At 44.0% G+C, this 24,526-nt stretch overlaps 1 protein-coding gene and 1 long non-coding RNA gene across 2 annotated transcripts in view; one reads left to right on the top strand and one right to left on the bottom strand.

Moving 5' to 3' along the window:
• ACOX2 (acyl-CoA oxidase 2) overlaps nucleotides 1–16,706 on the bottom strand; it is a 31,341-nt gene extending 14,635 nt beyond the window's left edge. The window contains exons 1-10 of the mRNA XM_027828273.3: nucleotides 16,616–16,706; nucleotides 14,671–14,839; nucleotides 11,824–11,986; nucleotides 8,646–8,797; nucleotides 7,649–7,756; nucleotides 5,517–5,636; nucleotides 4,829–4,944; nucleotides 3,856–4,028; nucleotides 2,377–2,539; nucleotides 1,092–1,282 (exon numbers count right to left, since the gene is read on the bottom strand). Of these exons, the coding sequence (XP_027684074.2) occupies nucleotides 1,092–1,282; nucleotides 2,377–2,539; nucleotides 3,856–4,028; nucleotides 4,829–4,944; nucleotides 5,517–5,636; nucleotides 7,649–7,756; nucleotides 8,646–8,797; nucleotides 11,824–11,986; nucleotides 14,671–14,839; nucleotides 16,616–16,633 (1,373 nt within the window). The 5' untranslated portion in view covers nucleotides 16,634–16,706. The remainder of the gene's footprint in view (nucleotides 1–1,091; nucleotides 1,283–2,376; nucleotides 2,540–3,855; nucleotides 4,029–4,828; nucleotides 4,945–5,516; nucleotides 5,637–7,648; nucleotides 7,757–8,645; nucleotides 8,798–11,823; nucleotides 11,987–14,670; nucleotides 14,840–16,615) is intronic.
• Nucleotides 12,300–22,739, top strand: LOC122466693. Its single transcript, XR_006292414.1, has 3 exons — nucleotides 12,300–12,431; nucleotides 14,560–14,895; nucleotides 19,744–22,739. It is a non-coding gene; the product is annotated as an uncharacterized LOC122466693 (long non-coding RNA).
• The last annotated feature ends 1,787 nt before the right edge of the window (nucleotides 22,740–24,526 follow it).

The following is a 24,526-nucleotide window of genomic DNA, read 5'->3' on the forward strand; positions in this document are numbered from 1 at the left end:
AGCCCTGCTGCCCGAGCCCTGGGGTAGAGGTGGGGGGGCTCTGGAGGGGATTTAAAGGGCCCCAGGGCTCCAGCCGCCGCTACTGCCCCGGCCCTTTAAATCTCCTCCAGAGCCACACCACCGCTACCCCAGGGCTTCGGCAGCAGGGCTCCGGCGGGGATTTAAATGGCCCCGGGGCGGTAGTGGGGGCTGGAGCTCCGGGGCCCATTAAATCCCCGCCGGAGCCACGCCGCAACTTACCCCAGGGCTTTAAATTGCTGTCTGGGAAAGCCGGTCCAGGTACGGCGCATCGGCTTGCTTTCACCTCTGACTGAATCTCTTTTTCCGCGCACAGGGAGGCAGACAGAAGCAGTGTGAGCTTCACCACCAAGTCCCATTGACGTGACTCAGCCTTGAGCTGGATGGACCATCTCCAGAAGCAATAGTCTACAGTACAGAGGTCATCTCTGAGTCCGTCCTGTCTGTGGCATTGCTGTGGGTGGGTAGTGGTGGAGGTGTGGGGTGGATCTCGCTCTCGCTCTCTCTCGGGACATGGACTAGAGTTTTCCCATTTTAGCTAAGTGCATGTTTTATTACTCCAATTAGATGTTAGCACTGCACCTTTCCTGCGTTTTATCCGCTGCAGATAATTAGCAGACTATGTATCCAAAGGAAAACAACATCACTGGAACAGGCCACAGCCTGGGCTAAGTGGAACAAGTTTACCTTCTCAAAATTTAAGCTTAATTTAAAATTACCTTAAAAGGCAACAAATTCCATTGAAAACTCTTTCCCTAACTGTTATTGTGTGGAGGGGTATTTTCACTTCACCTCCCAGTGACAAGATCTTGAGGTAGGTACAACGTAGCCAATCTGTTTACAAACCACCATCACCATGGAATCTCAAGACCCGGAGCAGTAGGGATGGACAGTGACTGTTCCCCCTCCTTTCCTGCCTGTGGTCGTGAAAACTGAATCATTTGTGAAATGGGTTTGATTTGGGCATGCATTATAGGAAAGCTGTTGAGGTCCTTAACTGCTTTGGAGAAGATGCTGTAGGGAGTGAGAGGACTCGGAGGCAGATTATTACACAAATAGGAATGAATAGTTACCTGGCTGTCTGCAGGAACAGAACTGTGTTTTCCCCTTCGTAAATACAAGAAGCGACTAATTTAGTATACAAAAAAGGGAGTCCACTCAGCGCAGAGTAACCATGTCCTCCACAGGCTCTGAGACAGACCTCCGCCCCAGCCGTGCAGTAGTCTGTAATTATGGCTTTAAGACCTGAAGTAAGTGCATGAAGCTGTATAAAGCAGACACATTGTTAACAGTGAAGGAGTTTGGCCTTTGGCCACACAATTTCTGTGATGAAGGCCATTAAAATTTTATAAAAAGCTAAAGTACGTTATTCTCTGGTAAGTCTGGTAAGTTAGTGTGGGTCCTCTGGCTGCAGGCAAACTCAAGGGCCTGATTTTTGTCCACTTGTGTCCTTGCAAATTTGCACATGCTCACACCATGTACGCTTTTTCTAAACCATGCTGCCTGGTGATTCATAGGCTATGTCTACGTGGCCCCACAGTTTGGACTATGGGCATGTGACTTGCAGCATTCCTACACTGTAACTCTCCCACGTGGAACGAAAAGGTAGCTAGTTTGCATTAACTTAGTCCTGTTTGAAGAGGAGTGCGTTGATATGAACTAGATCCCTTTTAGTTCATGCTGCAGCATTCATATGGGAGAGTCTCAGGCTCCGGCTTCCTTATTTCTCTGGGGGTGCTTAACCTCTGCCCCTTTTCCCCAAGGCCCCATGCCTGGTCTGCCTCTTTCCGCTCCGCCCCCACCTCAGCTCTTCACACATTGTTCCCCCTACCCTGAGCGCACTCCTCGCCCCAATTTACAGGCACTCACTGGTTTTCCCCCAAAGTTACATACTGGTTCTCAGCCCAGAATAGGTTTGCCAACCCTCCAGGATTGTCCTGGCGTCTCCAGGAATTAAAGATTGATCTTTAATTAAAGACTGTCATGTGATTAAACGTCCAGGAATATGGGCAACCAAAATTGGCAATCCTAGCCCAGAAGTTAATTTTTTGAGAGTGTGGAAAGACTGAAGTAAATCTGAGCCACGTTGATCTGTCGGACCATTAAAACAATGTTTTCTCAAGCTGAAAAAACCTTTCAAATGCTGTCTCTTCCATGCAGATAACTCTGGATGTCCAGATCTGAGTTGTAGTCTCTCTGTGGGCCTTGGGCAAATAATTTAAGATCCTAGTGGTTCAGTTTCCCATCTGTCTAGTGGGGTGCTTTGTAAATTATTTGTGAGATCTAGGGATTAAAATGCACAGTGTGTGCAAATAATAAAATGGTAATGATTATTTTATTATTTTTGTTGCAAATTACCTCAGGTAGTGAATCAAAATTCCCCTGTTTGATCTCGGTGTATCCTTTGTTGTAGAACTCATTCACGAAGGCATTCATGAAATGAAAGGCATAGGCTGTTGCGAGCAGAGGTAGTAGCTTCTGTTGCTGAGTCTGGTAGTCTAGGATTTTTGCCTCTGGGTCACTGTAGGAAGATGATTTCTGATTATAAAGTATGGAAGGCTGTGGACAGCAATTATTATTAGTTTAGTTTGAAATGCCTTTGTAATCTAAGGAGCCCAGAGTATTTTTGCTTTGCAAGCATGCTCCTCTGGTCTGAAAGCAGCTCACAAACTGACCAACTCCCGCCAATGTTTCTGTAATAAAGGCACAGAAGGTTAAAGGTGCTTTAGCAACATTTCTTCTTCAACTGGGGGAAAGAATAATCGAAAATAGAAGTGGAAAAGCCCTAGCAACAGCAACAACTTCATTACACAGAGACACACACTTACAGATTGTCTGGTGTTATCATCAGTATTAATAGTCCAATCCAAATGGTCAAACTTCAAAAGCTCTCTTGAATACAGAATGTGTATTTTTTAATGTGCACTGTTAGATTAAAGATTATAAAAGTATATGATACCTATCCTTTGGGTCAAACCCTGCATTTCTTATGAAAATATTTGGACCTTACCGCTTTTTTTAATAGTCTAATTTATTCTTCACTTTTTTCTGTGTTTAGTTTTTGCCCAAAATTGAGCTTGCCCGTGAAACTAGTCAGCTTCCTATTAGCAAACTGGTGCAGTGTTTGAGTTGCACATTTGAAGGAGACTTTGTTTTCACTGGAATCTAAAATAAATCAATCAATCATGAAAGTATTTAAAGTTTTGGGTCTAAGTCAATTGAACAATAGCCATCTAACACAGTCATTACACAGGGACTTATAATGCTAATAAAAATTCTACACTGTACAATGTAGCTATTCACTAGGGACAAAGTGGGTGAGGTAATATCTTTTATTGGACCAACTGTTGGTGAAAAAGAGAAGCTTTCGAGCTACACAGAGCTCTTCTTCAGGTTTGGGAGTGACATGGCTACACCAACACTGCATTCGCTAGCGAATCAGTTTAATGTCTCATCCACTAATAGAATGGGACTGAAGAAGAATTCTCTACCCCATCAGTGTTTTTTTCAAGATTCTGCTGGATTATGTAATCATGAAGGAAGGCCAATCAGGGAGAAGATAACAAGTGATCTTTCCTGGCTGTTGGAGTATATAAAGCTTGGGTCTTATCTCAGACAGTAATTGTGAATGGGGTCTCCTGGGATCTGGCTGAAAAGTTGTTAGTGTGAATAGCGATGGAAGATGTTAATTTCCTTCCTCAAATAGAAAGGTGAATAAACTGATGACACGGTGATGAGATCACGTGTGAAAGGAGACAGGAATAAAAGCATAAAATAGAGAAGGGGGGCACAGTGTGACACTGCACCTGTCCCCCTTGTTTATCTGCATGCCATTACCTAGGGTTCAACTTGGACTGCCGGCGAACCACAGAATATCTGATGGCGATGGTGCAGGCCCTCAACAGCATGGGTATAACTTCAGTCCAAAGCATCTGAACACGTGTCACGATCATGGTCAAGTAGTTAATCTTATCAGACCCTTGTTTCACGTAGGTGCCATCCGGTAGAACCTAGACTTTGAAATACAGAGTAATAAAACAGCACCCATGGAGGGCAATAGTTGTCTTCAGTAAAATAGATGGTTCTGGGGTCATTTTGTGTTGAGCAAAATGAACATGGAGCTAAATATTCCAGTATTTAAGGGATAAAGTACCCATTTTAAGATACACATGCTCTTTCTTCTGCTGACACCAATATATTTTGCCTGCATCATAATCTTTATCACAGCAGTTCCCAAACTGTGGGTTGTGACCCCAAAGCGGGGTCACTCCATCAGCGGATGAGGTTGCAGCAATCCTGCATGTGTGGAGGATACCATTTTACAAAATGGTGTTCTCCACATGGCACAGCCATATGTGTGAGGTCATGCTGCATGGAAGATGCTATTTTGCTCTACAAAATGGCACCTTCCATGCAGCATGACTTGTCACACTGTGCAAAGGATGCCCTTTTGTGAAGCAACATGGCATCCTCCACGCAGCATGACCTTGCGTGTAGGGTGTGTGCAAGATCAGGCTGCAGGGAGGCTGCCATTTTTAAATGGCGCCCTCCATCCTGTCTGGGGCTGCGGGAAGCAACACATCTGAAAATGGGGTCATGCAGGGCACATGTTTGGGAGCCGCTGCCTTAACCGCTAACTTGTAACTCCTGATGTACAGAGTACATTTAGGATACAGGTAAATTCCACCCTCATCTACAATTCCCAGGGAGTTCAACTGAAGTTGCATGCATATCTGAGGATAAAATTTTTCCATAACTCTAGATGTTTTTGGATCTGCTTGAAGTGTTTGTGATTTAATGCATCACGTACCTGAGAGAATCTGCTCAGCATGTTTTCTCTGGGAATATTAATGTTCTGCAGCATGAGATAGCCATTGTCAATGTGTTCAAAATTCATTTTGGGACCGATGTCTCCCACAATGACCCCTAAGGAATGGGAAGATGGATCCTGTTTATTTCCATTGGAACTTTGTTTTTCTTAGTACTTCAATAGGTTTGTAGATCTAGCACAAGGTAAAATTCAACTCCCTGACCCTTCCCTTGAAGAAAACTTTTCCCAGGGTGCGAGGGAGGTAACTGAGTCTCAAAGGGCTGTCTGCCTACCTTACCTATCTACTGATTTATAGGTGCTGCCTGGGGACCAGGGTTCAAATGTTAATACCAAAAATGGATACAGCAGCACAGCTAGGAGCCTTGACATTTCACAACTGAAAGTAGATTTAGGCTGAAGCTGCCAAAGGGCATTACCAATGATTCTTCAGTTAAAGGGCTTGGGGGAATTATAGCTATGCTGGGCCAATGTCTGACAATTGTTAACACTGCTTGTGACTCCCCTGAAACTTCAGGAATATCTTTATAAGTACTTGGTGTTACATTGGGACAGTTGTCAGGTGTCCATGTAGGACTATTCAAAATTCCGGCCCAGTGTTTAGAAAATATGTTGAGAGTGAACTAGACAAGGTAACTGAAGCATCACTGTAGGATCTGGAGTAAATTACCTGGCGCAGGTGAATGGTCACAAAGGCTGCGGATCTGCAGGATGAAGGCATGCAAACCATAGCACTTTCCTTTAATATACAACTGCGCAAAAACCACAGCATGGGTTGCTGATCTGCCCACTAGAAGGAGAAAGAATACCAGGTTTCTCTAAGATTAGATACAAAAAATGCTTTTATAGTTCAATGCAGCAGACATTGGTTCTGTTTGACGTAACACATGTAGTAGTCGGTAGTGAATGGTTCCTCGAGGAAGATGTGATCTAGTGGATTGAGCAGGGACCTTGGGAGCCAGGAAGTCCCTGAGTAGTTCTCCTAGCATTGTTCATTTTCTGGATTATCTTGTGCAAATCACTTAATCCTCCTGCCTCAGTTTCCCTTTGAAATGAGGAGACTCATCTACGTAAATAGTTAATGCTCATACAGGTCCTAGAAAATTTAAGATGCTATTGAAGTGTGAAGTATTTTGTAGTAATTGCCTTGGGTTCTGCAGTTGTATGTGGAACGTGCCATCCTCAAACCAAGGGGAACCTGAGATACTGGCTTGTGAGTATAGGTTCTGATACTCTGCACTTCTGTAACTTTCCCGACATTAGTGAATTTGTCCTCTCAACATCCTGCACAGGCGGTACTGTGTGTGTTATCCCAGTGTTACAGATAAGGAAACTAGCACAAGAAATGAATGCCCTGATCCCATGGCTCCTGGTTCCATCCTTCTCTGTAATCAGAAAACTATTCCTTCCTTCCTTCCACATGCAGACTGAGGGGACAAAACCCAGTCCTTTCGCTGGTTTCTAATTTCTAAAGGTACTTTGGGAAAGCCTGCCACCTGCTGGTAGCAAACTGATCGCAGGGTTAATTGTGATCTGTGAGTACCTACGCAGGGAGAAGACATCTGCCACTTGTGATATTGGGGACTGTGGCTTTTAGGGCTGAGCTTCTCAGACAGATGCTGGTTGGGGTGTGGTGAAGCTCTTGTTAAACACAGTCAGTTGGAACTGGACACAGAATAAAGCAGAGCTCTTGCAAGCACCTTAAGCACTGAGTGATCACTGCACACCACAGGAGGGAGCCCTTTGCTACAGCAGGCAAAGAGTCTGTATTTCCCCAGGTTTCAGAGTAGCAGCCGTGTTAGTCTGTATTCGCAAAAAGAAAAGGAGGACTTGTGGCACCTTAGAGACTAACCAATTTATTTGAGCATAAGCTTTCGTGAGCTACAGTTCACTTCATCGGATCCGATGAAGTGAGCTGTAAACTCACGAAAGCTCATCCTCAAATAAATTGGTTAGTCTCTAAGGTGCCACAAGTCCTCCTTTTCTTTTTGTATTTCCACACTGCATTTGGAGGTGTGCTTGCAGCATGTGTAGATGTACACGAGCTAGCTTCACTCGAGCTAGCAAGAGTATCAACAGCAGTGAAACCAGGGTACCGCGGAGTAGCCAACCGCGTGAGTACCCAGGGTCCCAGGCAGGATTGAACTGCCCATGCTGCAGCCCATGTTACTGCAGCGTCACTGCTCTGCTACCCAAGTGTGCGAGGTTAAAGCTATCTGAGGTGTGTCTATACATGCTGCAATCACATCTCCAGTTGCCATGTCGACTTACCCAAAGGCTTAACAAGATCCAGTTGCTGGAAATTGAAGCTAGAAATTTTTAATTGGAGTTAGGGTGAAATGTTTAACAGTGGGGGATAATTAACCTCTGGAACAACTTACCAAAGGGGGTGATAAATTCACTATCACTTGAGTCTTTAAACTGAGACTGGAAGTAACTCCAAGATCTGTTTTAGTTCAACCACAAGTCACTGGGCACACAGTGTCACTTGGAGTAGAGAAGAAGGATTCCCTGCAGAGCAGGAGTCACTGGGTGGATCTCTCTGGCCTGTGCTGTGCTGGAGGTCAGTCTAGATGATCATAATGGTCCCTTTTGACTTTTAAATACATGAATAAATATTTACAACAAGTGGCTCACCCAGTCACAAAGCTCAGCTTTAAAATGTAATCCTAATATGTTTTAGGGAGTAAGCAAAGGCAGCTTTGACACCCACATGCCAAGTTAAGTCGGGGAGCGGGAGGGAGAGTGACTGAATGGTGCAGACTAGGAACACTAGAGTGTAATTCTGAGTTTGGTACTTACAGTCTCCAGGCCACCACTTCATTGCAGAGATCTTTGGTGTATTCAGTGTAAATTCCTGAGTGGAAATGTCAAAAACCGCTGTTGTCTCCAAACCCCGAAGAAATGTCCCTGCACAAAGATAAATGGACATAATCCCTCAGTATGTCAGAAGGGTCATCTGAGAGACAGACACCACATCCTTGAGGCCTCACTGAAGAAAAGTGACAGGGGACCTGTGGTAGATCGTTAGCTCTCCCTTCCTACTAGGCCCCTTCCTCTCAGAGAAGGATCTGCCAGAGACTGTGCATTCAGCGCAGGCCCTTGCAGCTGTCTCCATAGGATATTTAAGGCTGGGCCTAACCTGTTGGCTTCTAGAGTCTTTTTACACTACCATTTTTTCCCTGAGTTAACTTGCAGTCATTACACCTTTTTGGAAGCTAGTATGGACACTCCCCAAATGTTGTGGTTTACTCTCTGGCTTGGAACCCAGCCTGGTGAGTGCTACCCTAAAACCCATCTCCCAAGCGCATCTACCCTAGATGTAACCTGGCAAATCCCTCTCCCAGGAATAGAAAACGTATAACCAAATATATCCCCCCAACCAACTCCTAGGATGAGGGTGACCCTCTTGGATCCCTGTTTTCTGGCATCCAACTCCAAGTCTTCCCCTTCCACCACCTGAACTTTTCAGAATCAAAAAGCAAAGCTCAGCTTCCAGTGGACTTTCTCTGACACTAATTGTTTTCCTGCCGGCTCTATAAAGCGAGAAAGGCTTTTTCTCTTCCTTTGGGACTCTCGTGCAATCCACAGCTGAACATCTCCACAGCCTCTCAACTCAAGTCTCTGAAATTTGTTAGGTGGGAGCAGCGGATTGCCCCAAAGGGCGTCTCATGTTGTAAACAATCTTTGGCCATATCCTAAGATGAAGTCCATGAGGCTGAGCCAATTTACACCAATTGAGCATCTGGGCCAGTGTTTTTCTTCCTAAGGAAAAGCTACATTTTCTCTGTAGACTTACCATGTCCCAATTCAGTTTGAGCATAGGTTCCTATAATGTGGTATTTGTCAGCAAGTGGGATCCACTTGGCAATCTGTTCATCTGTTCCCAGGGCCAAGATACTGTTCTTAAAGACTCTGTGGATGTTAAATGCTAGGTCTCCTCCAAGTGCCCTGGAAGGAACGTACGGACAGTATTCTGCATGAGTGCTAGTTCCAAGAATATGGTTAATGCAACCGTCCCAATGCATAAGGCATTTTTAAAAAAACTTCAGCACCTACCAGTTCTGAGTTCCCATTGTTACTGATCTTTTGAATTAATTTTGTAACAGAATGCATCTACACAGGAAGTGCGAGAAAAATAATCCTTCAAAGCTGGTTCTGTTTTGTCTTTAATAGCATACCTTGCTTGAGAGTTATTTGTTTGATGATTACACCTCCCTTGTCTTTTAATTGGCAATGTGGAAAGGTGTTCTCTCTTTTCGGATCAGCTTAGTAGTATTGAACTGAGATTCTAAAAAACACCATCCAGCCCCTAAACTTTCTTTGATTTTTATTAACCCTTTCTTCTCTTTTCCCCCTTTCATCTTTCCTCTTCCTTCTATTTAAATCACAACCAAAAATACTGAATATCACTGATTTCAGCTGGAACGGACTGAGCTGCATCTGCTGTCACTCAGGACTTAGACAACTTTGAACTTACCTAACTTTTTTTTAAAATGTCTAGTCAGTTCCTCTGACAACATGCCAGCCGGCTCAACTGCATGGTGCCGTCCCAGAATGGTGCATTCTGAGATTCCGCAGCCCATAGGAACTTACTTAATCTCATTTCAGTAGCACATGGTGAAAATTTCTCTTTTGTAAAATATTTAATTATTTTGAAAAAATAGAAACAGTGAGAAGAAGTAGAAGGAGTCTGAAGTACCTTCCTTCTGGAGTTTCTCCTTCTGCACAGAGGGGAGCTCATGTTTTGTCACATGTGGAAATCTTTGCTCAGTGGAGCTGATTAATCTGTCTCCTGAGATTATTTGCAACCCCTTGTTTTACTGCAGTGCCACCACAGGCACCTCTGTTAGAAACTGATGGACGCCTGTTCTCTTTAATAAAAGATCATCCCCTTCCTGTTATACAGGACCTTGGAGAGCTTCAAGATCATCTAGGGTGGGGCGGAAGAAATGTGTGTAAGGGAATGCCTGAAGGAAGATTGCACTGCACAGCAGCGATACACTCTTTAGCTAGCTAGCTAGGAATATACATTATTAAAAATGAATTTTCAAAACAGTTTGTAGAGATACTTGCCTCTGTTTCACTATCTCTGTCATAAACATACAGCTAAGGGTAGCATAAAATCCCTCCTTTACCTGTACGGGGTTAAGAAGCTCAAATAACCTGGTTGGCACCTGACCAAAAGGACCAATAAGGGAAGAAGATCCTTTCAAATCTGTGGGGGGAGGTTTTTGTTTGTGCCCTCTTTGTTGTTCTCTCTCGGACAGAGAGGGACCAGGGCAAGAAAAAAACATCTCCTAAAACTCTACCTGAAATAAGCATCTAAGATTACAAAAATTGTCAGTAATAGCAAGGAAATGCGTTAGATTATCTTTTGTTTTAGCTTGTGAATTTTTCCTATGCTAAGAGGGAGGTTTATTCCTGCTTTTTGTAACTTTGAAGTTGAGCCTAGAGGGGAATCCTCTGTGTTTTAAATCTTATTACCCTGTAAAATTACCTTCCATCCTGATTTTATAGAAGTGCTTCTTTTACTTTTTTCTTTATAATAAAGTTCTTCTTTTAAGAACCTGATTGGTTTTTAGTGTCATAAAAACTCAAGGGTCTGGTCTGTGCTTACTTGGTTAACCTGTTGGTTGGTATATTATTCTCAAGCCTCTCCAGGAAAGGGGGTGTAGAGGTTTGGGGGGATATTTTGGGGAAACAGGAACTCCAAGTGGTCCTTTTCCTGAATCTTTGTCTAACTCACTTGGTGGTGGCAGCAATACTGTCCAAGGACAAGGAAGGATTTGTGCCTTGGGGAAGTTTTTAACCTAAGCTGGTAGAAATAAGCTTATGGGGTCTTTCATGCACATCTGTACCCCAGAGTTCAGAGTGGGGAGGGAACCCTGACAATCTCCAACACTGTGAGGCCCTTTGAAGAACTTGCCATGTGATTATATATGAGATGCAGGCTAGGGACTCGGTCCTCCTGCAAGGTACTCAGCCCTGTTTCAACAAAGCACTTATGCACACACTTAACTGGAAGCACATGACTAGTCCCATTGATGTCAATGGGGAAAGGGGCCTGATGAAAGCAGATGTGGTGGGTTATCATCAGGGTGCTGATTGGTTATTTTCTTATTTTCTGGTTGGGGAAAGCCGCTGGTTATTTTGTCATTGCATTTAAAAATTCTATCAAAGGAGCCCAGAGCCCAGGATAGCAGCTTTCCTCCTTTATGCATATAGCTAAATAAATACACGAACCAAACATTTTTTTATTAAAAAAATGGAACTTATCCAACAACTTTGTAAATTCCCTGCCTTTTTCATGAATTCAAAAGCTGAGCTGCAGTGACTGTTTGCAAACCACGCTGTCAGATTGTCGTACTAGTGACCTTTCACTGGAGCAGCGTTTTATCCGACGGAAGAGCCTTAAAAAGTCAGTTGGGACGGCATTCTCTGGCTTCAGCTGTGGGGATGAGCACCTTTCATGGGGAATCGGAGTTATCAGTCCAGGCCTCATGCCACCACCTCGCGGGTAAATGCTGACCTTCCACTCGCACATTTCAACTCGGAATTTTTAATGTGTTTCTGGTTGTTCTTGTGGATTGTTTAAAAGGATCGTGTGAGTTGGGAGCCCGGCCTGAGTTCTTCCAGGCCACATTTGTCTTCACAAGCAGCACCCGTGGGAAGGGAGTGTGAAAGGACAGTGCGAGGAAGCTGGATCTGCTGCCATTTCCAGTATGCTGAGTCACCTTTATTACTCTGCAGGAGCAGCTGTATGCTACTTCTTGAGTGGTTCCCTTGGAGTTTTATACCAATGTTTTTCTTTTCTCTGAGGCAGAGTGCTAAAGTAAAAATCTGTAGCATGCTTGTGGGGGAACCCCTGTTAATCTGTCCATTAACAGTTGCAGCCTCCAGCCTCTTAACTGGGGTGTGTGTGATTTAAGCAGATTTTTTTTAAAGAAAAATAATAACAATATTAAAGCCATTACCTGTAGCAGTACTTAATTTCAGGCCTGTTTTCAGTCCATCCCATTTGATGCATCTTCTCCTTGAGGTGGACAGACTTTCTGACTGCTGCTTCATACCTCTCATTCTGGCTCTGAAAGTACTGGTTTTCTCTGCTAAAGCCGGGGTCACTGTGGATAACTGCCTCTGTAAAACAGAACAGGAGAGCTCACTCTGCGGTAATACAGCTTGGGGTGCCTCTGCCCCAATATGATTAGTCTCTCAGCAAACCCTGAGCTGTGTTTGAAAGCAAGCTGCAGCCATGGAAAGCTTTACCACGGTGTTGGCTGCTCACAGGGAAAGCCTCACCTGGCAGAGCTCTCTGCAGACAGCCCTGGTCCCAGCATCTATTTCAGGTGAGGCAGAGCTATGTGATCTACACAGGCAAGGATTCGACCTGATCAAACTCACAGAATCCCCCTCTTCCCTTCACAGCTTAATTTTAGTGATCTGTTTTCCAGCCCTCCTTTGCATGACAAGGCCAGAAACCTCCTCCAGACCACACATGCTCCCGCTCTGGCCCCCTCCTTGGCATTGGCACGGCTGTAGGCTTTGTTTGCAGCCAGGCTACCTCCAGAGTCCTGTCTGCATGGTGAGTACAAGCGGTATGGTAACCTGGTCATGACACGCTCGTTTGACACGGCTACCACACCACATTGTATTGTGTCCACACAGCCGGTGTTTCGTAACACAACCCTGTATCCAACTGTGTTTGCCTGCCCACCCATACCATGCTGCATCACTGTCTTTGAGCCAGTGCATCCTGGGACTACCCTGGCCACTGTCCCATACTGCCTCAGCTGGGGGACAGTGCCCAGGGGACATGTGCATCATGTGGAGCAATGCACTCTGGGATCCCAGCTCTCTATACAGCAGGGTAGGAAGGACCAGTCAAATCAGTTGCCTACTTGTAGTTAGGGAGTGTGACAGTCAGGGTCCAGACACCCCTAGGGGAGAACAGGGATGTCAAGGTTCCTTCCCCACTCTGAATTCTAGGGTACAGATGTGGGGACCCGCATGAAAGACCCCCTAAGCTTATTCTTACCAGCTTAGGTTAAAAACTTCCCCAAGGTACAAACTTTGCCTTGTCCTTAAGAACCGTATGCTGCCACAACCAAGCGTTTTAAATAAAGACCAGGGAAAGAGACCACTTGGAGACGTCTTCCCCAAAAATATCCCCCCAAGCCCTACACCCCCTTTCCTGGGGAAGGCTTGATAAGAATCCTCACCAATTTGTACAGGTGAACACAGATCCAAACCCTTGGATCTTAAGAACAATGAAAAATCAATCAGGTTCTTAAAAGAAGAATTTTAATTAAAGAAAAGGTAAAAGAATCACCTCTGTAAAATCAGGATGGTAAATACCTTACAGGGTAATCAGATTCAAAACATAGAGAATCCCTCTAGGCAAAAACTTAAGTTACAAAAAGACACAAAAACAGGAATATACATACCATCCAGCACAGCTTATTTTACCACCCATTAAACAAAAGGAAATCTAACGCATTTCTAGCTAGATTACTTATTAACTTAACAGGAGTTGTAAGGCTGCATTCCTGATCTGTTCCCGGCAGAATCATCACACAGACAAACCCTTTGTTCCCCCCACTCCAGATTTGCAAGTATCTTGTCCTCTCATTGGTCATTTTGGGTCAGGTGCCAGGGAGGTTATCTTAGCTTCTTAACCCTTTACAGGTGAAAGGGTTTTGCCTCTGGCCAGGAGGGATTTTATAGCACTGTATGCAGAAAGGTGGTTACCCTTCCCTTTAGATTTATGACAAGGGGTCTGAACCCCAAAGAATAAGCAATTGAATCAACTGGTTGCATACAATGTTGTGTATCACAATATGTTGAGTACGGTCCTTTATGAAAGCTTGTAATGTTCTGAACTTGATGGTCATTGTGAAATATGTATACAGACCGGGGTTTTGAATCTGTGACCTTTAGTACAATTTCAGATGCACCTCCCAGCCTAAAAAACTGCAGAGCGGAGCCAGCTAGAGACTTGATCCAGTCGGAGCAGCTACAGAAGCAGCTAAAGCAGGGATCTTTTGCCCTTAAGATAACTATCGGCCATTTTGACTGGACTGTCTCTGCTCTGTGCTGACTGGCTGTTTGCTCCAACCTGCTCCCTCGGGATCGCTGCATCTCAGCTTTCCCTCCGCAGCTGCCCCTTCTACCCTGCCCTCTCTTCCCCTTCTCTTCTCTTTCCATTTAGTTTATCCCTAACCAACCCTAGCACTCTTTCTCCCAAAAATCATGGAACAACCCTGCTCCCTGGCTGCTGGGGAGGAGGCGGGGGGATCCCTGGAGCTCTGAGCCCCCACGGGTGGTGGGGGCTCCAGAGCTGCCAGCCACCCCACAGCTGCCCAGCCCCTTCCCTTTTTGTCATGGGTATTTTTAGTAAAAGTCAGGGACAGGTCACAGCTTCTGTGAATTTTTCTTTGTTGCTTGTGACCTGTCCCTGACTTTTACTAAAAATACTCATGACAAAATCTTAGCCTCAGTTATATGTTTGCCTAATTTATTGCACCCTACGAAGTCACCCAGAGATTTGGAGGAAGAAAAGTGGGGCGAAAAGTTTGGTGTAAATTTGTGTAGCTCCAGTGGCGTTAGACTGACTTACACCAGCTGAGAATCCTGGCCTCAAGCCTCTCTCTTTCTTAAAGCCCCTTATGACATTTTCTTTGCTTTAATTTTTTATTGCTTGATCTGAGGAGACAGTTCCTCCCTGGGTATAAGGAGTCACCACTGCAGAGAAGCAGACATAACAGGGACATGGAAATGTCTCTCTCATCCAGAAAGCATCAAGTCTTTTAAAGGCCACTCACCTACTGCCCTCCGTGTCCTGGTGTTGTCAGCACCTCCATCCAATATGGTAGTGAGCCTCTCCACACTGAAGGAGGCAGTCTGCCTTTCAGCTTCAAGGTCGGGATTCACATCTCTGCTACCAGAGCTCCTGAAATAGCCACTCCTGTTCCACTGGGCCATCTGAGATTGCTGGACTCCCAGAGAACAGATGGTATGAATTAGTCTGTCAGCCCTCGAAAACCCAGGTGAGCATCCCCTATGGCAGCATTTTCATTACCTACTTGCAAGTCTAGAGCTGGTCTTACAACGAGGATGAATTATGCTTAGTTCAGTTCAGAGGACTGAGCAACTGTTTTGCTGGATTTTTCTGATAATGTGGTGTCTTGTGCAACCAAAAGAACTGAACTGTAAAGACACCAGCTGATTGGCCAAAAGAACTGTAAAGGCACCAGCTGATTGGCTTCCACTAAGCAGATACTAACTCAGCCTGGCAAAATCCTATGTGTGCAGGGCAGGCACTTTCTTTTCCCCCTGTGAACTGGCAAATAGAATACTGTATGTTTTCTGTCACTGGCATCCATCATCAACACAAAAGGTGCAGGAGTAGATATTGTCCCCAGGCAGGTAAATTATCATGAGAATTTAATAGAATATGCGGATCTGCATGACTGTTTAAACCCCACCATATGGCAGCATGGAATGATGATGTTTAGGACACTTGATGGCACATGGTCATCTTGGATTAGGACTCAAAATATAAGAGTTTAAGGAAAGAGATTCCTGTTACGTTTTACTTTAAAAATTCCTATCAAAACTACCCTTCCTTCCCCATCCCCCATTCTAAATGTCTCTGGTAGTGTTTGCACACCAAACATTGCAACATTGCGGGGAATACATAGGCATGTGTGAACACAAGCAAGTGACCTGACTTCAACTGCTCCCAGAGATCCAGTTGCAGGACTGCAGCTATAGTGCATACACTGTATAGCTCCCTTTACACGACCACAACATATCTGGAGCAGACTCACAATTCCTCCATTACATGTTGAACGGAAAAAAGGGCCATAAACAGTCTCTTACCCTTAAAACAGAAGTTCTTCCCTTAAAACTATCCCACTCTTCTTTCTGGAGAAAGTCAGGGGGAGAAAAGGTCACTAGGTTCTGGTTTTTACCTGGTTAATGTCCCCTATCCAACATGTTGCTTATTAACCCTGGCAGGTAATGACTGAGCAAGAAGTAGGCTTCCTGACTACTTAACACAATTAAGCACAGTTGTAGCTGGGACACTTTTGTTTTGTTTTTTAATGAGATGCATGTGTTGATAGTACTTTAATTTAGGATTGAGATTAAGCTGTTTAGAAGAGTTGCTGAAAAATAAGGATTTAATGACTGCAGAATCATTTAATTCAAGGGAAAGGAAAGGAAAATCGAATACGCTCTTTCAATTAATTGCAGTTATGCTCTCAGACACTCTCTGATACTCTCTAGTTCAACCACATGTTACTGATGCAGGAATCACTCGGTGAAATTCTGTATCCTGTGCATCCTAATGGTCCCATCTGGCTTTAAAATCTGTCTACATGTAACTGTAATTCTACCCAAACGTACAATTCTATTGCTGAGTAAAAGGATCCCCAGTTCAGCCGGAGTTGATGAGAGGCTGTCTGGCTTCATAAACCTATCTGTCATTCCGAGACATTGCAATTTTCGAATCCCTGAGCAAGATGGATCTTAACACCTGGCATGATCTTAAGGCATTGAATTCAGGGTCCGCCTGTTATCCTCTAGGCATAGAAACGTCGCTCAAACCAGAGCTTCCCAATAAAACAAATGTAATCGCCTGCCCTTGCTGTACAGTGAAAAGCAAACGTGGCAGCTTAGAGGTCACCAGTAACCATCAGCTTCATGTTCCTACTTTGGTTTAGCTGCCTTTCATTCACCATGCAAACACGCACACTCACCTACCTTCCCCTTGGCAGCCATTAGAGGGAAAGTTGCATCTCCAGTCCAGTCCCAACTTCCTCAGCAGCTGACTGCAAACTCCCTTCCCCAGGACGCTCGGTGTCAGGCTTTGTCATTAACTCCTTGTTGTGCGGTACACACTGGCTGCTGTGCACCGCCAGTGACCTCTAGTGGGTGGCACCTCACAGCTGCTCCAGGGGTGTCAGACCACCACTGCAGTGAGCAGAAGGGCTGACCCCAAGCACTCACAACACAGGCCTCTCCCCCCAAAACACCAGGCGGTCGATTTTTAAAAATCGTTTTGTTTTTGGTCGGCCCGCTGACTATTCACCCCTTTGGGGACACCCCAGCCCTGCAACGTGTGTGGGTGTGAGATCGTTTTGGGGTGGAAGTTCAACGTAAATGCACACACACAAACACCGGCCTGCTCCTTAGCCGCGTGGCGGGGGCTCGTGTCCCTTCCCCTAGCCTGGGGGTGGCAGAGCTGTCTCTCTGTCCCCTTCCATGCCCCCCCAACCCCGTCACTCTCTCCTTCCTCCAGCCTCAAGCTCCTGCCCCATCACCCCCTTCTGGCTCCCTCCATCTCAGACCCTCACCTGCTCCCTGGCCCTCCCACTCATATTCCCTTTTCCCTCTGGCTTCTGCCACATCACCATCTCCCTCCCGCTCCCTCTCTGCCCCCCAGTATCTCTCCCTGTCCTGCTCAATTCTTCCACCTTCCACGGTTCACAGATTGTAAGGCCAGGGGGGACCATTACGATTGTGCAGCAGAACACAGGCCTGCACCCCAGGGTGCTTCCCCCAGGTACTCTCTATCCCTGCCCCTTCCCAACCACATTTTCCCTTTGCATCACCTCACAGGGCCGCCCTGCCTCCCGGCAGCATAGGGGCTAGCCATGTTTGCTGAGGGCCGGCAGATACACGCTCTCTCAACCCACCGACTTTGGTTGGCATATGTTGCCCTCGGGGTCTCTCTGACACACTGGCATATGACAGCTCTGGGGGCCCGAGCATGCTGCAGGCCGTGGCAGCGTGCAGCCGGTGAGGGGAAGGGAACTGTCTCTGAAGCAGTGTCACGCTCCCTACTGTGCTAGGTGTCTGAGTCTTCTCCCATGCAGGCTCTGTGTCGCAGCCACCTCGATCGTGGGCTTCTGGGTGTGGTAACAATGTGGGGCAGGTGCTAGAAAATTAGCGGCATCATTAGTGAGAGCAGGAAGGCCAGACACTGTTTCAATGCCCCTGCCCCCAGTTACGTGTGCAGCAAAGGCAAAGTCGGGATTGAAGGTGGGCAACAGAGCTTCGTTGAAGGGCCTCTTGCCAGTGAGAAGTTGTCCCCACTTCAGATCTCCATTGCCCCGCCCAGAAGTGGGTAGACAGGAAAGGAGGTGACAGGAAATATTGAGGGGTCACTATTTGTTTCACAAAAGCAAAAGCATAAAGTTTTGGTTTGAACTGCATGGCAGACACGGAGATTCAGCGGTGAACCATTGTTTAATGCAACAGGAGACTGTCTGAGAGCAAAGATCTGTGTGTGACTGAAGGACCCTGGAAGGCAGATTTACTCTGACAATAGAACACTTAATATTTGCTTTATCCCTCACTGTCAATAATTCACTTTAGAGTAAGGCAATTCCTAACAGAAGCAAAACAGGTTTTGATACTTTTATAGTATGCACTTGTGAAAATCCCCTTAGGCATGAAGAGTGCATTTGGGAAGACACTCAAAGGAGATTTTTGTTCAGTCCCCCTCAGACAGATCCTAAAGGCAATGCTTCTTCGGATACCTCTTTAAAAATGGGTGTGGGCCAGGAGCTGTGTGGGTGCTTTTGCTAATTTCATTTAAAATGTTTCAGTCTTTTCAGTGAAAATGAAAACTTGCCATTTTCATGATAAAAATGTAAAAAGTTTCTCTGCAGAAATGGTGACATTTTGTCTGGGTCCTTCCTTTTCTTTCTGTATGCCTTGGTATCTGTGGGAGTCTGAAAACTTGACTATTGGTTTCCTGAAAGCAATGGTGCCCTTGACATAGTTTGCTAAATTCATGGGAAAATCTGTTTCTTCATTTGAAAACTGAGAGTTACAAACAGCCCCAGGAATCTGTTACATGGATGCCTACAGGCTGAAGATAACAATGAAGTTTAGTTCTCTGCATCTTGTTCTGATTGTAACAATTACAAGAGAGATTGTAGATGTATATGTTGGTGTCAAAAAAAGACTGAAACTGAGCATAGCTACAGAAATTACTCCCCCCCCCCCCCCCCCCCCGCAAAGACTTGACTCCTAAAGATCAGGTTCATGTATAGATCTTATTTTATTTTTTGTTTGTTTTCTTGTTGTTTTATTTTTGCCCAAATATGGTGGAATTTAGACCAAGTCAGCATTCAAATTCAAAATGGCCTCATTCCTAATAATACCCAAGACCCTAGGTATAGTTGTTATTTGTGATTATTATTACAATTGCGAAGGTTAAGGGTTTCTGATTCTGTTTACACAACAGTTTTGAGATGCTGTAAGTGTGGCAAGTTTTTGAAATAACTGTATTTTAAAAATTTGCTTATAACTTAAATATATTCAAGACTTAAAGTGAATTAAAAATTGCTACCATTACAAATGACTGCTATTTAGACATTCTGTATGGAGTTTTGTGAAATGTGAAACACTGATGACTTGACTGTTTGGTTAAGTAATCAGAGAGCAGTCTTCAGGAGAGATAAACCATGCAGAATCCCTGCTCTTCCCCTCAGCTCCCATACACAACCAGAAGATTTTGGTGTCACTCAAAAGTAATTTGAAATAAACATGACAGTGTATAGGTAAAGTTTTTAAAAGATGCTTATCATCCCTTTTAGTGTAAAGAAGGGGTTAGTTTTGACAGCTCTGCTATGCATTTACATACTGAAGAAACATTAGTACAGTAATTTGCCAAGCTGTACCCTAACATGATTAGAGCAAGAGTGGTTAATCCGCTGTGTTTAAGACCCAGTAGCCTGTGAATCTGCAGAAGTTCAAATCCCTCATCCAGCAATTTACCGCCATTAATAATTTTTCATTAAAAATCTAGGATTTTGTTTAAAACTTTTAAAAATATTTGTTACTGGATCCTCAAACTGGGTTTTATGCATGTTATTTAGCAGAGGCATCATACGCTATCTACCAAGATACCCAACAACAGCAAGAAGAAGAAAGCTCTCGCGAACCAGCTTCAAAAGAGCAAAGAGAACTGCGGCTTTAGAAAAATTGCCCAAGAACAGCTGTTTTGGGGGGTAGCCAGGCCATGGGTAAGTGACAGCCACACTACAAACGGTCTATAAGTGGAAGCTGAAAATGGCAACAATTTTTGTGTTAGCATTGTAATGTTTAAAGTCGAAAAGGTTTTTAGCATAATTTCCACCGAAGGCATCATTATCTGCAAATCCAGTAACGAGCTGCTTGGGTGACTGCCCCAGAAAGAGATTTTCCTGGTTACTGATGTGACTGCTGGCTGGAATATTAAATACTGTCATCCCCAGTCAGTCCCCAGGGCGCTTTGCGTTGGCTGTCATTCGAGCCTCTGCATGTCCCCAAAGGACCCCTGGAGCCGCTTTCAGACGATCCAGAAAGAGAGTCGCGGCACTAAATATGCACTTTATAATTCTGACCGGCATTCCCACTCGTGAGGCAAAAAGTGTCTTCGCTACGTGTGAGTTTAATTTTCACATCCACACTGTTCAGCAGCATTTTTTCTTGAAAAATGAAATTGCGGAGTAAACCCCCTGCTACCCACACCAGCCAGGTGGTGTTCTCGTGTGTTCCCTCTGTGTCTTCCTGAAACCCTCTGGGGGACACCTGCGTAGAGAAGATTTCATTGTGGTAGTTTAAAATCAATTCTATAAAGGCTTGGTAAGGGTAAGCATTGTTGTCTGGCTGACAGCCAGCTGGTACAAAGGGTGGCAATGGGGCGATCCTGGCATTGTCATCAATGTCTGAACCGTCTTCTTTTGCTGTCTTGCAGCATATGCACTGCAAAGTGTTGCTGAGGTCTAAGTAATGATCCCTGTGTCCTGAAACAAAATGTTCTCGAGGGGCATTCACCGTTAAAGCAGCCGAGGTCGCACCTCACCAGAAAAGTGATTCTCAATACTGGTTAGATTAGGGGCTATTTGAAATAAATCTAGCTGGGATTCAGCACATTCTTCAGGACCGCCATGAATTAAAGCTGTGTTGTGTTTTCAGACAGGGGTTCTCAAGCTTTTACTTTCTGGGGCCCCTCCAACATGCTATAAAAACTCCACGGCCCACCTGTACCACCATAACTGCTTTTCTGCATCTAAAAGCCAGGGCCAGCGTTAGGGGGTAGCAAGCAGGGCAATTTTCTGGGGCCTGCACAGGCTTCAGCTTCAGCCCCAGGTGGTGGGGTTCAGTGCCCCAGGCTTCATCCCCATGCAGTGGGGCTTCGGCTTTCTACCCTGGGCTCCAGTGAGACGAATTCTGGCCTGCTTGGCAGCCCTCCGAAAACCTGCTCGTGGCCCCCCCAGGGAGTCTATATCCCCTTTATCATGATCTATGGTCTTCTTCTTCGGACGGCTTTCACATTTGTCTGCGATGGCTTTAGGCAGCTTTCCTTTTAAAGGGCATGGGAGGGCCTGTAAATGGACGCACAACGCTGCTCTTTTTCTCCTAATCACTACTAGACCAGAGCCTCCCTGTTGCATGTATGTGCCTTCCTTGTGTGTAATGGCACTAGATATGTGGGTCACTACATTTTTGGTTATATGTTTTGCATCCATTTTCATGTGAGTCTTAATAATTTCTAGCCCCTGTCTCAGAATCAGCCCAGCTTTTCTAAAAAGACTGTGGAATATCCAGTCTAACTCAGCCCCCTACATAACAGGTAATCCCTGATTATCCTAATAGAGCATAACCAGCCTGGGCCTTTTAGTAGTTCTTAAACAAAGAGGGGTCCCCATCATTTTTTATAGTCAACTTTCCCAAAGTGCAGATGACATTGAACGATCACCTTTCCGAACGAAATGAAATGTTTTTATTCTGGTCTGTCTTTATTTCCGTAGTGATGTGCTGCTTACTCCAAGGAACATAATGCAGTTTGCCATGTATGATAGTGATACATTCATTGTTGCTGCCACAGATGTGAAAGCAACAGCGGACATAGCAGTCCCCAATTAACTGATGCCCCTTATGATTCAGGTACTCTTAGGACGTGATCTTAAAAAGAGATTGTGTTAACTTTATTTTAAAACTGCCCGTCTAGAGCGTTTTCCACGCAGCCAGCGCGTTAGAACTGTTAACATCGGTCGGTCGCCCGCTGTGGTAACTTCGGTTGTAACTCTGTATAAAAGCCTGCATCATGTCGCGGTACCAATGGGTGCTGTGGGATGTAAAGTACCTCCACATCTTTCGTTTTAAAGTGCTGTTAACCCTCTCCACGACCCCCACTTTAACTTCATTATTGATAACAAAACAGTATGTGCCCGGTTGTGTTAACCAATTCTTTAAAGCTTTGTTTACAAATTCTTTTCCACAGTCCATCTATAATTTTTGACTTGATTGAAAATAGTTTTAAATGCCCTCGTCACCTCTTTCTTGGTCTTATCCTTTAGGGCTTCCACCCAGGTGTATTTAGACAGGATGTCTTTCATCATTAAAATGTACTTACTACCATCATTGTGTTTAGAGCAGGGAGCTGTATTAACCAGATCAGCCTGCTATTGTGTGTCCACATTAGACACAACCATTTTATTTCTTTTAAACTTGATTATGGCTGGTTTATGCAGGGTGCAAGCATCTTAATGTATAAACCAGGCTGCAAGCTGCTTTCTGCTCAGAGTTTTACCTTGCTTTTTAGCAGCCTGGAATGAGGGTATCATGACTCCAACACTCCCAACCTCTCCGGGACAATAATGTATTTTCTTTAACAGCCTTGTCATTTCTGACCAATGTAACTCTAGGAGTCCTGTATAGTTGGTGTTTTTTAAATACAGAGCAAGGCAGAATATTTTACATTAATATACAGAGTTTTAAAAGCAAAGTAAATAAACGGTAATTTGTGGTATCTATAAACAGCTGTTGACACTCTTTGTGTTCCTTACATTGCACTTTTATTCTTAGTTCTGAAATAAAAGGTGTTTAAATTCTAATCAATATTCAGCTTTATTGTTTCTGAACCTTTAGGTCTAGGTTCTGTCTTACCTGTTTTGTGCATCACCTCTGACAGTTAAACCTGAGAAATGCATTTCTGGGTACTTGTTTTTATACATATGCAGCTAGAATGCAAGTAGCTTGGGGTCTGGGAGGAGGGAGTAGCCTGGTGTCTTTTTTTCTGTATTATCTGAGTCAGGGAGTGATGTGTTTCATCGTTATTTGCATGCTTTTATTAATCAGAGTTAATACAGACAAGACAACTTCCAAGTAGCCAATTTCTGCTACTTTTTCTTCTACTTGTGGAAGAGAGATGACTGAATGTTCCTTGGGTTTCTTCTGACCACAAATGGGCATTCACCGGTGAATCCATCCCCTTGATCCAGCTGGGCATCAATCAAAGAGATGAGTCGTCAGGTGGAACAGATGATGGTGAAGACTCCTGCAAATTAATGAAATGAATGGAAACCTCCAGGCTTTGAAGAGTCAGACCTTCACTTTGCACTTGACTAGTTGTATATTTGGCCAGATAGTTAACCCAAGCAGAGTTACATTTATTTTTTGTGGTAAAAGGTTGTGTATCTGACCTGTCTACAGGAGCTGGGTATTGTACTGGTGGAACACATATGGATAATTATGTCAGTGGAAGCCGTGAAATCCTGTGGTTTAGAATAAGAGAGGAAGGAGAATGAAGAATTGAGTCTATTGACTCCTCACTCATTGCTGAGTGAATAACAGATTTTTTTTGGTTTGGTTGCAAACCAAAGAATTGGGGGGGAAATTGTTTTGGTCAAACTGAAATGAAAGTTTTTCAGTTTTTCTTGCTTGGAAAAAATAATTTCAGGTAGAATGAAATGTTTTGTTCAGTTGTCAGGTGTGTTTTTCCCATAAATTTTTTTTACAAACGTCAAAATGTTTCATTTTGAAAATATCAAAACAAAACATTTCTATTCTTTAAAAAAATTCAGGTTTTTTTAAAATCAAAATTAGTAGCCAAATGTAACTTGAATTCAATAAACCCAAAATGACAGGGTTTGCAAATAAGCTATTCATCCAAAAAAATTCTCCCAGTTCTAGCTGTAGAACAGACATTTGAATGGCTGCGGTGTGAGAGAGGGGCAAGCTGAAAAATGAAAATTATTATTTAATATTACACTTAGGCTTGGAAGAATTCAATTTTTATTTTTTTTATAATTTTGACAGATAATATTGGTTTATTTTTATTGATGTAAATATTCACAGTTGTGCAAAATTATGGAGGTTAAGTATTTTTTTGTCAATTTAAATTTTACAGTTGCAGGCAGTTATGGGGGGCAGACAGTAATTATTTAATGACTGTAGACACTGAGATTCAAAAAGCTCAAGCTTTATAGCCATCAAAACATGAACTGTCAACATCACATGTCAAAATATACAAAGTAAATATCTTTAAATCAAACTCTAATAAGGTCTTAAGAAGCATTTTTCTTACTTTGCCTGTCTGCAAATTTCAATTATCAATGGAGATATTTTTCATCAGTTTGTGCGTGTCTGGTGAAATCAACATTTATTGACATTTACTGATAAAAATCTAATCCTTCCAAGCCTAATTACACTGCAGTAAAGTAATTACACTGTAGTAAGATCTCAAAGCCACAACCAGGGTAGGCTTTATAGTGCTAGGCATTGTATAAGGGTATAAATGTCTGTCCCCACCCTGAAAGAGTTTACCATCTTAAAGAAAAGGTGTAACAGGTGGACGAGACAAACAAGTGGGCTGGGGCTGGAGTGGGGTAATAG

Source organism: Chelonia mydas, chromosome 7 (assembly GCF_015237465.2).
Source record: "Chelonia mydas isolate rCheMyd1 chromosome 7, rCheMyd1.pri.v2, whole genome shotgun sequence".
Lineage (NCBI taxonomy): Eukaryota > Metazoa > Chordata > Testudines > Cheloniidae > Chelonia > Chelonia mydas.